The sequence below is a fragment of the Parus major genome, chromosome 2 (assembly GCF_001522545.3).
Source record: "Parus major isolate Abel chromosome 2, Parus_major1.1, whole genome shotgun sequence".
Classification (NCBI taxonomy): domain Eukaryota; kingdom Metazoa; phylum Chordata; class Aves; order Passeriformes; family Paridae; genus Parus; species Parus major.
The window spans coordinates 118,716,135-118,731,815 of record NC_031769.1 but is presented as its reverse complement, the minus strand read 5'-3'; the positions used below and the strand labels follow the sequence as shown (position 1 = coordinate 118,731,815).

General features: G+C 38.1%; 1 protein-coding gene across 4 annotated transcripts in view; it reads left to right on the top strand.

Annotated features, from left to right (window-relative positions):
* The window catches only part of EYA1 (EYA transcriptional coactivator and phosphatase 1), a 90,153-nt gene extending 76,016 nt beyond the window's left edge, over window positions 1–14,137 (top strand). For all 4 annotated transcript variants that reach the window (XM_033512294.1, XM_033512292.1, XM_033512293.1 and 1 more), the window contains exons 13-18: window positions 199–257; window positions 455–615; window positions 816–930; window positions 1,230–1,351; window positions 3,471–3,571; window positions 10,783–14,137. In XM_033512294.1, coding sequence (XP_033368185.1) covers window positions 199–257; window positions 455–615; window positions 816–930; window positions 1,230–1,351; window positions 3,471–3,571; window positions 10,783–10,863 — 639 coding nt within the window. In that variant the 3' untranslated portion in view covers window positions 10,864–14,137. The remainder of the gene's footprint in view (window positions 1–198; window positions 258–454; window positions 616–815; window positions 931–1,229; window positions 1,352–3,470; window positions 3,572–10,782) is intronic.
* Window positions 14,138–15,681: the final 1,544 nt, after the last annotated feature.

The window sequence follows — 15,681 nt, the reverse complement described above, 5'->3', positions numbered from 1 at the left end:
AGCTAATGACGGTGTGCATTTATTCTAAGAAATGAGCGCAAGGAATAGGTAAAATAGTTGTTTTAACAAGACTGCCATCTACTGATTTCCACAATTAAAAATATCCCTGATGACTAGATTTTTCATAGATTTTTTTTATAGCTTTGTTTTCAAGATTTACAAAATCAAGAAAATTATAAAATCTTTCTGTCACCTTAGGAATGCGACCAGGTTCACATTGACGACGTGTCTTCAGATGACAACGGTCAAGATTTAAGGTACAGGAGAATTCATTAAGATAAAAAGTTGCTTTGCAAATTCCTTCCTGGGCAAGCAATGGGCTGCTGGAATGCTCACAGTAGCCAGCTGTCTTTTAACCGTCTCCTTTGCAACCCAGCCCAGTGAGTGGCTGGTGGTTCAGTGTATCCTGTTGCCTTTTATTAATCTGTGGGGTTTTTTTTTAATCTCTGCCTAGCACATACAACTTCGGAACAGACGGCTTTCCCGCAGCTGCCACCAGTGCCAATCTGTGCCTGGCGACCGGCGTGCGCGGAGGGGTGGACTGGATGCGGAAACTGGCCTTCCGCTACAGACGAGTAAAAGAAATATACAACACCTACAAAAATAATGTTGGAGGCAAGTGATCTGGAGTATCTAACACAGACTAGGGGCTGTAAATGGGAAGGACTTGTTTCTACACCTTTTTTTGACATAGCAGTGTTTGGTGAGCTGTTTAGTTTGCTGTGTGCAGGAAATTGTCTGAGCTAGTGAAAGCAAAGGGAAATGACAGAGCTCTACTTAATACCAGTGCAGACATGCCCTTGTCTACTCCACAGGTCTACTTGGTCCAGCAAAAAGAGAGGCTTGGTTACAACTAAGAGCAGAAATTGAAGCTTTGACAGATTCTTGGTTAACACTTGCACTGAAAGCACTCACCCTCATTCATTCGAGGTGAGTATTAAGAGTACGAAGGAAGCCCTAAGGTGTCTGATGATGGTTTGGAAGAGGATGTCTGGTGTGGTGGGCAAAATGCTGAAGCTGGAGGACCTCATCCTCGTCCCTTATTCTGATCTGACCATGCCACACCTTGCTCCTTGGTATGGTGATAAAAAATAGATGATCTTTCAAGTGGCAGTAATAATATTGAGGGGTTCTGATAGGAGGGGTATGATTTTCCTTCCATGTTTTTGTTTTGGTTTTTTTCTGTTTTGCTTGGTTAAAAAAGGATATTTGTATTTTCTCTTCCATAGGACAAACTGTGTGAACATTCTCGTAACGACTACTCAGCTAATTCCAGCTCTGGCAAAAGTCTTGTTGTATGGACTAGGAGTTGTATTTCCCATAGAGAATATTTACAGTGCAACTAAAATAGGTGAGCTATTTTCATCATGTTGTGATTCATTTCAAGTTTTATTTCTAAATATATACAGTATTGTAGTCTGTATTTAATTCTAACTTGCTTTCACAGTAGCAAATACAGAGTTTAGTAACACCTGATCTTCATGAAACATTGCTAAAGCATCCTAAAAGTGCTTTTCAAATGTGTGATGATCCAGCACAGAAAGCTTTGTACAGCTCTATTAACAGTGTTACAGGCTCTGATAGGAAGAAATGTAGTTGCTTTTATTTTTCATCATTTCTCAGAACTGTGGGGCTGTGTAGCAGTTGAGAAAGGTTTTTAATAGGCAGTAAGTACAGAACACTGGAGTCTCCCTGGAGCAGCAGTAAGAGAAGTTCTGTAAAGGTAAGCCCTGGCTTCATTTGTTTTCATGGGCTCTGGAAAAGATTTTGGTAGACAATTTAAGAGAAGCAAGAATGTTTTGCTGGAGAATGTAGTTATTTAAGTTTCTTCATACCGACTGCAATAATCTTCAGCCAGGCAATTGTTTATTTCTGTTTTCTGGTTCAGTATAAAAGATGTTATTCTGAGTATGCAGAAGTACCCCAGACCAGATGGCAATGGTGTTTGTAGTTTTTAATGTGATTATGATATATCTGTTCTGTCTCAGATTCCCTCATAATTGTGGTCTACACAAACACATTTTTCATGTGTTCTTAAGTATCTATAATACAGCAAGCTCAAATTGTCAAGAAATAATTTTGGGATTTTTTTTTTTTTTTTAAACAGGGCAAAACAAAAATTGGTTCAGAGTTTTAAAAAGAAACTTGAAAGCATTCCCATAAAATATTTAAAACTGTTTCTTGAATATTAAAATTACAGTGCCCTCTGTCAAAACTCTATAGTAATTTATAACTTTGAAATATAATAATTTAAATACGCATTTTAATTAAAACATATTTTAATAAATCTTTACTTGTGCCTTCATGTACATGTAATAGAGGTGTGTTTATGCAAAAATGTGTTCTGTCACTGTCACAGGAAACCATGAGATTTTTGTAACATGACATGATTCCTAATATTTAAACACTGTTTCAAGTTAGTGTTGGATGTTTCTTATGCCTGGTGCTACTGTTAAATTGTATCAGTAAGTAGTTTGTCTTCTGTAATGGCTAGAAAACTTCATTTAATTTCCAGCCTACTTTTTCTTACACGTTTATTATTCTTTAGCTTGAAATAATGATTTTAAAAAACACAATTTTTCCCAACCATTGCTGTAGACACACAGATTAGCATGTCCATGGCCAGAGTGAAGTGACCTTTCAGAATGGCGACATTTGAGAAAACCCAACTTTAAGCGTTTGCTTTCTTTCTGTCTTCTCAGTACAGTACCTGAAGCTTCCCAGTATGTGTACAAATTGAAAGAGGAAATTTAGATTAGCTATTAATTCTTTATTCTAAGGGTGGTGAGACACTGAAACAGGTGGCCCAGGGAGGTTGTGGATGCCCCAGCCCTGGCAGTGTTCAAGGCCAGATTGGGTAAGGCCTTGGATAACCTGTTATAGTGAGAGTGTCCCTCCCACTATGGCACATGCCAGGGTGAATTGGGACTAGATGATCTTTAAGGTCCCTTTCAATCCTTAACATTTCTGTGGTACTTGTTCATGGGGCTGAAGCACTGAGATCATTTCCTTGGGTGTGTACAGGACCCATATGAATGGATCCCAGTGCAAGATCAATGACATGGCCCATGATCTTTTGGGTGACCTTCTAAGTCAGGATACTACTGTTTTAGGAGCTGTGATTAATCATGTCACAGGTTTCGGAGAAAAAGCTAGAATTTCAACTCAGCTTCAATCAACTTACTCAAATCAGGCTACTGGTCATAAACAAATGGAAGATAATTCTCCTGATGGTGAACTTCCCCACAAAACCTGTGTCACATTAAGGAATGAGACAAGAAAGGTCATACTGTGGACCTCTAGTATGCTGGCTATGCTGCATTCAGCTTTGATACACCTTTCTGAGGCTCTTCTCGTCTTGTAGCTCTACTTAAGAATTCCAAGGGTTGGGGAGATCCAAGCAAAAAAGTTATTTATTTGATGACATCACATCACCACCTACCCTGAATAGCCTGATCTTTTTCTTTCAGGAAAGGAAAGTTGTTTTGAGCGAATAATTCAAAGATTTGGAAGAAAAGTAGTGTATGTTGTTATAGGGGATGGTGTTGAAGAAGAACAAGGCGCAAAAAAGGTAATCACCTTCTTTTGGTGAGGGTTGGTTTCAAGAGTCTGGAAAATTGTCTTTTCCTCAACATAGGACAGCATGCATTGACATTTAGGTTGGATATATTTGCCCTATAAAATCTGTATTGACCATATCTAGTGAAAATAGATAATTTTAGATAATGATTTGCCCTGCTGTTCTCCAAAAGACACATTAAACTATTCAAGTATGTTTGATGTACTTCAAAAAGGGGCCAGAAAATGGGCCCTGGCTTTTTTGCCAAGAACTAATATTTCTGTTTTCCTTGGCAAACCAAAATACCACATAGGATGTTATTAATGTAAGCAAAATATGGTGATTCTTAGTGATCAAAGGCAGTGTCCTGTTTGACTGTATGAAATACATATATATCACACCTTAAAAAGACATGTAGGACTGGAGTAGGTAGGAATTTTCATTTTCTTGTGTGTCCATAATTTGGATTCTTCATTCAGACAACAACCTGTGGCTTGGCATGCATTCATAATCTCAGATAACTGAACAGAGGATACTATTTGACTGTCTATTATTTTTTGCTTTCCACTGAGAAGAAGGAGAATTATTTTTTTTCATTATGAATTAAGCTATATAAAAAAGAAACACTTCCCATTCACAAATAATAAGCATTATCTCTAGCCTTGCTAGAAAAACTACCCAAGGTAGTCTGCAGATACACATTCTTGGCTTGGAGGAATGAGGCATAACCTTGGCTATTTGAATAGAGCAGGAAAATGGGATTTTTTTTTCTTGCTTCCTTTCACAGATAAATTGCTTTTACACAGCTGCTTTTTCACCACAAAACTCTCTGTGATACTTCTATCTCTTTTCACTGTGACTTTCTAAATTGGAGAAGTGAAACTAATTAGTCCACATGGCGTTTTAACAACCATTGACTGGTTTTGCTTCATGAAATCTGGGTTTTGTGCCCCTGAAGCCTTGCGGGTAGGTTCCCGGCTCGTCCCAGCACTTTGGCGAGTCTCAGTTTCATATATCCCTTTGGCGGACTGACGGGAACAGTTTGCTCCTTTCTCCTTCAGAAATGCCTTTCATCTTTGCAGAGAAATGTTTTCCCGCTGCAAATGATTACATTTTAAAAGCTGTATTTAAGATCAGGGGGGAAAAAAAAAAAAAATTCCTTCTCTTTGTTCCTTTTCTGTTGCTTGGTGAAATAGTGTCGTATATGATAATGGCAAAAGTAGTCCTTTTGGTAACATTATCTATTCCAATGCTTTTTTCAACAGGAAACATGATTCAAAAAAGCATAAGAGAAAGCCTTTCCAGTTGCTAAGAGAAGTAGCAGTATAGAAAGTTCCTTTGTGCAATTACTTGTGTGTATTCTTTCCTGGTGGAAGGAATTTTCAGGTTGAAAGCATGTTAGATGCTCTGGATTAAATTATCTGCTGCAGTGATGCCAGAGAAGTCAATAAGTAGACCAGCAGCCCTGCCTTTCTGCATAAACTATCAATTTGATTTAGGAAAGTGCTTCTGTGATTCTTGATCTGCTTCTTACTCCACCAAATAAGAAATCACCATTTCACACTGTGAATGCAGGATCTGCCTTTTTAGATTTTTCCTTCACATCCTGCAAGAGCACAAACCTTCTCTGGAGAGCACACAAACAGAACAGAAGCTTTACCTCCACAAAAATACCCAAAGCATATCAATCCAGAGTGGCATAACTGCCCTGTGATGTACCCTGCTGTCATGTTTATCCCTTGAATCTTGGTAGCTGGTTTCTTCTCACCTTGCTTCCTATCAGCATTTCAGGTTTTGTGGTATTCTCCAGAGAAGAGATAGGTCCCCCTTTGCACAGCTCTTTTCTGTAGGGCTTTGGTCTGTGCTGGAGCCATTAGTATATATAGCACACCCTTCTTTAGATAGCACTTCATTGTTTACATGTAAACTGTAATGAGTCTTTTCCAGTGAGCTTATAAATTCAAGCCTATTTAATTAGAGAGATTTTTTTTATTATTCTGTGTTCATTCAGTGGATAAAAAAAAGTTGAACTTCCAGCTTAGGGGGTAAGAAAGTTAAGGTTTATTAATAAAAATAATTTACCAATCATTTATCAATTCCTTCATCATAAAACAAGATTTTCATGTATGTGCTTTATTCGTGGAAAATCTTAAGTCAATACAGCAGTAGGAAAATGAAAGACACAATTAAAATCTTTTCATTATTGTCATTAGTATAAAAATTCAATAATAGAAACTTTTTAATGCCACTTAAAAGATCATTGCTTTATTGAGAAATATTTTTAGAATAAACAGTTTGTTCATAAAATGCCTCTTTTGGTTGATGTAAGTAAACATAATACACTGAGGAAAATGCACACTCTTACATTTCTGGTAGCATTAGTCGAACTATGATACTGACACCTTTGTTCAGCTGTCACTTCCAGCAAAATATTTGATGAGACAATTAAAACTCTCAGGATGTTTGCACTGTAGATTGAGGAATAATCATACCCTTCTGGATCAGTGCAGCAAGCAGCGAGCTTGGCTGTAAGGCCAGGGCTCACACAAAGGTTGCTACCTTCATATCAGCTTCCCCAGGAAAAGAGGGAGAGGAGGGCAGAGAGAAACCAGTGTGAAAGTCCAAAGATGCTCTGGAGATGCTGGTACCAGCGCTGGTGCCGTGTGGGACAGAACCACCGCCTCCAAATGCCACTGTGGTGACACAGCTGCTCTCAGTATAAGGTTCTGTGAGTTTCTGCCAGAGACTCCATTGTCTCAGCATTTTGGTTTGCTTTGCTTTGTTTTTTGGTTTGGTCTTGGAGGCTGTTTTGTTTTATTTTGTTGTGTTGCATTTTCTTGTGTTCTTTTGTGTTTAGTTTTGTTCTCATCTTTTGCCTTTGCTTTTGGAGACACATTTGGGAAATACGAATAAGGCAGAAAAACCCCAACTCCTGAGTTTTTCTGCTTAAGAGAATTCTCCAAAAGATTTCTAATTTGTGAGAAGAGACAAAGGCTCCTCTGCACTGAGGAGCTGGATTTTACATCATGTGATTCAGGAGAGCCTAGGCAAATGGGCTTCTCCCTTTGTCTCCAAAATGGTCATGCTGCCTTGGAGGAAAAACCATAAATCTTTGTGGAGCAATAAATAGAATATAAATGGGTATCCAATATGCCACTGCTTTTAAGCTCACAGTCACACTGTGCTGGTCAGGTTTGGGTTAGGAAGTAAAGACGGCCGCTTAGCAAATCTGGCAGGAATACAACAAAAATACTGTGAAAGATGACAAAAACTGATGAGTTTTCTATTCAAATCCATCACAAATTTCAGGAGTAAGTTTTTTGTATAAATATGTATTCATTTAAGGGAAGGAGGATAGAGGATATTCTGCACTTCTTGGTGTTCCTATCAAAAATGGATTTGTTTTGCATGTGTATTAATAGCAGTACTATTTTTTTGAGTAAAATACCTGAAGTTTTGTACATTTAGTAGGTACATGCTGAAAATAAAATTACTTCTATTTCAGAAATTAAATAGCTTAATATCTTAGATTATTTAATAATACTCTAATTATTAGGCTCACTAAATTTGTAGTTTTATTTTTTATGCTTTTTGCATCAAAACCAAAATTTTGCCACCATATTTAATATCAAAATGCCATCAAAATCAAATAATTTAAAAGTTCATTGATGTTTTATTGCTAAGTATCATCTGCCAAACAATGAGTGATTTTTAAGAGACAAGAGCTTCATATTTACTTGGAAGATGTTGAAATAGTAGACTTAGAGTTCTATTAGATACTAATGCACCCAGTTTCACCACCTATTTATTAGTGGTTAGCATTTGTCATCCTCTCTCCCTCAGCAGCAAATGCAAGATTAGAATTTCTTTCTTGGCTCAGAATAGAAGTGTTCTGCATGACATGTGTGTGCTAAGTGTTGGCAGGGGTGGTATTTTAAAGGCAATATTTAGTACATAAATATATACAAAGGATCTCTTTCTCTCTCAAATGATCTCAAGTCATTTGGTAAGAGAAAATGTACTTCCATCTCAGGAGTGTGTTGCCACTTTTGACATAGCTGAATATTTGTGAATCAACAGTGCATGTTAATACAGGAATAATATATAAGGTTCTATATAATAATTTTGTTACGTTAAAGTTTTCGTTGCATACAATCATTTATTATCTTAGACGGGGTGAAAATTAGTGTATATGTCTCATGAAAACATGCATATATATGAGCACATATGTGTGAGGCTCTATATAAACACACAAACATACAGATATATATTGATCTGTATCAGGTTTGTTTCTCCTCCTCACAGCTCTGAAGGCTGTGCTGTAGGGTCAGATTGAGAGAAATTTGAATTGACCACGTTGAGCCATGCCCAGGGCACCAGTGCAGATTCCAGCCCCATGCAGCCCCCATGTCCCTGGCATGCTTCATTTCTTGGGATTGTGCAGCTGGCCCTTAGATCTACATGAGGGAGAACTGAAAATAATTATAATCCTGAGATTTACACAACTTTTTTTCTTTTTTTTTTTTATGAGACTCTGTTGTCGTTCCCCACTTCACTGCTGTATCTGCGTAAATATGGGCACAATCTTTTCACAGACACATAAATAAAGCAGAGGACACTTAACTGAACTTGAGATAGAAATACATAGTCAAAATAATGACTGCTTACAGTTTTGGTTTAGAATCTGACCATCAACAGCTGACCCATAAACGGGGTAATCCAAAACTTGATATTGCACATGGGCATCTAGCAAGAGGTGCTGTAATTTGATTTAGCAGAAGCTAAAACTTCTGTTAAATCAATCAGTCTTTAACCCTCCTCTACTTGCTTGTGTATGCTCTGTGATGCTGAGGTTGTTACTAGGGAAGCAGTATAAAGCTGGAGCTGCATGAAGTGGGAGCTGGAAGCCAAGAATTTATTCCTATGGTTCTCCCTTGGAGGGCATCCATGTCAGTCCACCAGACTCTGCCACACCACATCATAGGTATGCTGTTTACACTTCCCTGACCCACTGGCTAAGGCAGACCTGCTGCCAAGATGACTAAGAGGAGGAGCAGGGAGCTATGGCTGGCTGTCAGGGAGAGCTGCTGTGTCCCACCTGGCAGGAGTTTGAGAGAGAAGAGGGAAGCTGCAGCCTCACACGAAAAGGAGGCAGCACTGCAGTCATCTGGTAAACACAGCATGGACCTGCTGCAAGCACAAACCTGTGACTCTTCATCCTTGATGTAGTACCCCTACCAGATATTTCAAATTCTGCCAGAAAGAGACAGATGCACAGAAGCTTTTGCAAAGTCCAGAGAATGGTATGACTGGTAATTTTTATTTCATATTGCTCTTGCTGGTTCATTTCCTGAACATGATGCAAGAAGTTCATCCTTAGGAAATCTGTGAGTTGGAAAGCAGCAGTGTCTGGCCTGACAGCACAGAGGGTAGGCTGCCTGTTTAATGTAACAGGGAAGACCCTGGGCTGTGGAGTTGCAACTGAGCAAGCTAACTGCATCTGCTTTCTGTTGCTGGTGGAGCATAGAGACAGTACAGTGGAAGTCCAGACTGAAGATGTAGGGAAAAAATAGTGTTGTAGTGTTGAAAATTTCTTCTTAAGGAAAAGATCCATCTTTTAAAATGTTTTGGAAATATCATAAGATTTTTGTGGGGTTTTTTTGTTGGTTTTTTTCCAAAAAATACCTCTATTGTCTCTGAATTTTGTTTGTTTTATTCTCTCCATTGTCAGCCGTGGCTTATGAATTTATCTTGAAGCTGAGGTTCAGTCAGCTGTTTCTCAAGGCTTTCTAATTCTCTAAAGCAAAGCAAAGCAGAACAGAAACTGTTACAATGGTGTTTTCTTGGGGATCATTTTGTTTGTTCCTGAAGAAATTCCTTTGCTCTAGAAGCTTGTTGTACTTGGCATGTGGGCATGTGCTGATGCATCCATATTGCATCTTCATTCAGATCAGGAGTGTCAAATCAAAGAGGATGTGATAGGCTGAGTGTTTAGGTGTTTACCTTCTGAGACAGGTATAAAAATGATGGTAAATGTGCAGCTGGAAACTGTGAATTTAACATTGATTTCAAAATTTTTCTCTAACTTTAAATTTGAGAAAACCAGAATAAAAAAAAAGGAGCAGAATGCAAGTGACAGAGGAGATGGAGTTTTGCCAGTGATTTCAGTGGAATTAGGAATTTACACAGGAGCTGCTGAAGTAGGATGATGAAAGCCTCTTTGAGAAGTCATAGATAAAATGCTTGGGGAACTTAGAAGCTAATGTGATAATAAATTGGTTGTGGTTTGCCTCCTAAAGATGCAAACTGACCCAATGTAAAGGTGAACACAGTCATGTTAGCCTCCAGAACACTGTTGAATTGAAACTATTTTCCCATTGAATTTGTAGAATAATTTCCTGACAAAAGCTGATTTATTTTTTTTTTAATTTATGCAAAAGTTCTTGTTGTTATTATAATTCCTAGCTTCAAGTATAAAGGTAGTTCTTAATCAGATTTTTACCCTTCATGAATGAGGTAATCTGTGCTTTTTCCTGGGATTTGTGTTTTTGGTTTATTCAGGTTCTTTGCAAAAGTATTTGTGCTCCAGACAGATTTTATTACAACTAATAGGAAAAAAATATGTATTTATTTTAATGTTCCATATGGAAAAGATGTTTTAAGATCAGTGTTAGCAATGACCAATGTTATACAAGCCACTGGGATAAAAATCTTTTCAAAGTGAGGTGAGCAACACATGAGTTATTCTGAATCACCATTTCTCTGTTCTTAACTCATCTGCCAGGAGTAGTTTTTTACAAGAAGAAGACACATTTTGATAATAAACAACACTTTCACTTTCTTTATTTTCTTTCTGTTCCCTTTCTCAAACTACCTACAGGCTTCATGTATATGTTATTTGGCTTATTTTTATCCAGAAGTAATATTTTCTTCTGCAATGTTCCAAAATCTGTTTTTCATATAAAGAGATTAGAAGCCCCTCCCTTCCTTATGATCTCCTGATGTTTTTGCTGTAGTTCCTATTGTAAATAGATTTACTGTTATTGAGAATTTATGCTTAGGGGGTGGGTCAGAGAAACCAGACATTAACATGAAGGACTCAGGGTTTTAAGAGCTCTTTTTCTCTCCTGCAAGTGTTCTCTTATCCCTGTAAAAAACAAAGGGTGGGTCTAAATACCAGAATGCTTGGGGTTATTTTTACATGTTGTCTGTGCTGTTCACAGCATGCTATGCCATTTTGGAGGATCTCGAGCCACTCTGACCTTATGGCCCTTCACCATGCCTTGGAACTGGAGTACTTGTAGCAACTTAGCAGCACTTTCAAACCTCAGAGCCTCCTTCTGCCCGTGGATGAGATGCCTGTGTCTTGTGTCAGCATTGGACTACGGAACTTTGTGATTTCAACATGTTGACGTACAGCTGCAATTGGTCTTAACCCTTGCCCTTTCAGTAAACGGAGGAGCATGTCTTTTTCTTCAGAACAGCTGTTGGCTCCGGTACTGCAAGTCCAACGAAAATAAGCCATGCGAGTGTTTGAACAACTCATCTTTACCATATTTGCTACCAAAAAGAAATTGAGAAGGAAAAAATATAATGGAAAAAAAAAATAAAAAAATAAAAGGAAATAAGAGGTTCATACCTGTGAAGAAAAGAAAAAGGACCTGCAAATGCTTTGTAGTTTTTAGCCTCTTCAATGTGACACACACCATTTCTTCAACACAGCAAACTTGATTGCACAATGAAGACTGAGATTTTACAAAATACCAGTGGAGTAATTTTCTTATAAAGAAGGTTTACGTTTTGGTTTCTCATACCCAGGGTACTCTGTACATCTTTACTTATTTATGAACAGACTATATTTTGACATCATATAACTGAGGATATGTATAATAGGATTAAAGGCTATTATAAGCCTTTGCCTTATGGTACAGCAACTACTTTTGATTTTAGCACATTACAGAGTAGTTTAAAATATGTCTAATTTAAACTAATAGGTACATCACTGAGACAATCATGTACAGGAAGAATTTTTTGTGTAAATTTGTAATAATGAATGATTCTTTTACATATTGTTAAGGTAAATGCTATTGAAAGATAGTAATGCCTTGTTGGTGAAGAATGAGGCCACGTGTGCACAAACTTGTGCGGTGCCTTATCAATGTGTTGGATATAAATATGTAGATAATGGATTTTTTTAGATAAATTTGTCAAGACCAAAAGCATGGATGTCAAGTGTCAATAGGAACTGGGTTTTGTTCTCAGCTGTTTCTCTGCCATTTTCTTGTCTCACCCACTCTGATCATGGAAACATTGATTTTGTGTGTCCCCCCCCTCCCAGGTCAAAGAAAATACAGATAAAACCCAAGTGAAGAGGAGGCCTTTATTGTCTTTTTGTTTCCTCTTTTAAAGTTAACATATTAACCCTTTTTAGAGTATAAAAAATTAATTAGGAGAGTCATTCCATAAAGAAATAGAGAAAGAACAAAAATATATTTTAAGATGTAACTTAAACTGAAACCTTGGTACTGAATAGCTTTTGTCTCATCCAAAAATGAAGGAAAGTATCATCACTAATATTTTTAGAAATTAGAAATGAGAATATTTTGGAGAAATTAAACAAAAATGCTCATATACATTTAAGTTTTTTAATCCTCTTCCACCAGGAGTCAGATTTTCCTAAGATATAACATCCATTGCCGGCAATGGAAATGCTGAAATGGTTATCACCAAGGATTTAAAATTTGCTTTTGTCTGTGCTAACTTAAAGGACAAACCTAGACTGTGTCTGTCTGTGACTTGTGACTTTTCTGATCTTGAAGGCTGTGAGCTACTTGGTTAAATAAACTGTTAGTCTGACTTCTTGGCTTGAATTGTACCAATTCCTTTTGCCCAGTTAAATATCTAATTAAAAAGAAGCCTCACCATTGTTGGTTAATTTTTTGTTTTTTCTTCTTTCATTTTAATTAAAAAACCCACCAGCCATGAAACAGCTACCTGCAAAGCTACAGAGCATCAATGTAGCTACAAATCAACACCCTTCTCTATTGGAGGAATCACATTGCTGCTAGAATAAAATATTTGTGGATTGCTTTAGTACCAACAGAGAGGTTTTTATCTTACCAAGACTTGCACGTGTGCTTTACTTTACGCAGTATGAGTGCTGCAACTTGTGCAGTACTCACATATGTACATAAAGCACATTGTGGATAGTTTTTAGAATTGAAACTATAATTAGCCTTTTTTTTTCCTCGAGCAAAGTAGGCAGTGATGGGGGGGGGAATTGGTTGTCCTTTTTTTTTTTTTCTTTTTGCTTTGGCTCTTTACAATTTTTAGTCACTTGCGGACTGAAAAAAAATAACAAAGTTTATCTGGGCCTTATTGTACAAAAAGTGTGTTGTGTCCACAATTGTGTACAGAATTTTTCTTCATTGATTTTGTTTTAAATTAATAAAATTGATTTGTGAACGTATTAAACAATTGTCTTGTATGCAAGTCTGTGATATTTATGCCCTTTGGGTTGGGAATGAGGAGACATCTCTCATCTCTTTGCTATCCCAAGACATAAAGTCGTTCACCTTCTGGTGCCCAGCTGAGGTGTTAAATAGGTTAAAGAATACTTGCATCTAGTTTACAGAAGGCTCAGTTAGATGAGCAGCAGTTGTTTTGTTTATCAGCCAGTGCAGAATAAGGCCTTGGTGTCCTGGAAATGTGTCTCTAAGTGACTCACAGCAAATGCCTGAACTTCATGGCGTCTCTGTCATCCAAAGCAATCCATGTGCTGAATGGATGAGTCTGGCAGTCAGACATCTCACTCAGGGCTACAAGTCCCATCCTCTGAGGTTTTACAGACCTGAATGTCTGGGAATTCAGGACTGGCATTTAACTTTTCCAAGCACAGAGCAGGGCTGCCTTTAAATTTGGAAGAGTGGCAGTGACCACCATTTTATAGCAGACACTTTGTTGTACACACATGGGCTAGTGAAGATGCCTCTTCGCTTCTCTACCCATCAATGAGAGCCTTGACTGCCAGCTGGTTGTTTCTGATGCTCACTTTCTGCTCTGGTGAGACCTAACAAATGGAAGAGAAACCAAAACCAGTCAAGGACCTGCTTCTACAGTCTTGACACCACCATAAGAGTTGCATGCTCAGAGTTGAAATATGTGTCCAGCACAGCACCAATGATGCTGGAAATTAGTCTGATGAAGTAAGCACTTAATTGCCCCCTGAAATCAGTGTCTTTCTTTCTGAGCAACTAAATACACAGAAAAATAACTATTTTTTAAGGACCATCATATGAAAACCCTTAAATCAAAAACTTGTAAGAAAGCAAGGAGTCCTATAGAGTGAAAGAGATCATGTAGGCAGCTCATAAACTTGGAATCCACATTTTGAAACATGTCAGTAGTGCTTGAAGTTTCCATTTCTTAGATGCTCACTGATAAAAATGTTCAGCTGTAATGGTTTTCCTTCTAAGAATAACACACATGTAACTTTGAGGTAGTGCCAAGAAAGTGAAATTAAAAATAGTGATTATTATTATTATTATTATTTATGTCTTTCATGACTGGAATGCATACTCAGTGAGTGGTACCTTTGTCTCAAAAATGCTTGCAATGCAAGCCAATAAAATACTGTTAGAAATTATTTTTTGCCTTTTCCTTCAGTTTTCTGCTTCTCTCAGTGTTGAATTCTGCCCTGCAACATGAGATGGGGATGGATGTCAAGAGACACATTTCTTTGTGTCCTATGCAAAGAGAGAGGCACAGGCCTGTCCCAGTCTTCCTGTTCTTTGTCAATGGCAAGGCTGCACAGCTGCCACTTTTGCCATTCTCTATTTAACCAGGGACTGGCTCTACCAAAACTGTCCAGCTCTCTTGTGCAGGCAAAGAACTAGAAGAAAATGGGAAAATCCAGGGGAAAACAGGTTGGAAAAAAACATATAGAAGAGGTGTGAGGGTTACAAGGCTGCAGCTGCAGAGAGGGTCTGCAGGTATCCATGAAGGGTCACTGAGTGGAGCACCCACTACTCCTGGCTGGGCCCCCAGCAGCTGCTCAGGATTATGCCCAGCAATTCGATGGGACAAGGGACCAGTAAGAGGTCCCCCACTCTCTTGGCTACCCTTTCCCACCAACTTCATGGTGTGGATGGCAGGTTGGCCACAGCATGGGAGACAACTGCACATAACTCAATATGGGCCTCAGGGGAGAATGATGAATCAAGGTGGGCTGGTTGCCATCCCTCCTCTGGCTCCCCCTGAAACTCTTGTCCTGTCCCCATTACCTCTGTACAGCTGGCATGCACATGTCACAGAAAAGACACAGCAAAGATGGAAATCTCTGGAGTACAGAGTCTGAATTCCCTCCACAGCCTATTAACTGTGTGAACTTCTCTATACTATGTAAGTGCATATATACACACACAAATACATACATACACATACATATATATACATAGATATATAGCTAGATACACAAATATATGTGGCATATTTGTTGCCAAGCTTTGTTATGACAGCAAAATTAAAAAGGTGTACTATTGAACCTGTTGCCTAAGTTACTTTATGCAAATGGTTTGTAATAGAAAATGCCCCTTACTCTCATTCTTCAGCACAGCTGTGAAAGATAAATAGAGTACTTACATTTGACTACTCAAATCATCCATCTTTGTAACTGTTAGCATTTCAGTTTGTGTGAGTATAAATAAACTTTCACGTTCTGATACACCAGAGAAATTTTTTTGGTTGTTTTTTACTAATATTCTATATTGCAATTTCTGGTTTTTAAGTGGCTGCTTGTTCCTGCTAATGGTAATAGAATAACAGCAGAAGAAAAACAAGATATTTGGATTTATCTAAAGCTAAATGGATATATGCCAGCTCTCATGGAAGCCACATGATGTTGCCAGATAACGTGGAAGTCTGACATAGGTAGAAGTATGCTATTAGCAATCTACCCTTCCCATCACTTCACCAGCACTGGCAGTCTTTTGGCTGGGAAGAGGTATTTGTGGCTTGGATTTTGTTTCTCACCCTCACTTAGAAATGTTTTGCATGGCCTGATCTTTACTGTTTCTTGAAAGGCTGGCCTTTGACACTCTGCTATTTCCAGTCTTATGCACAGG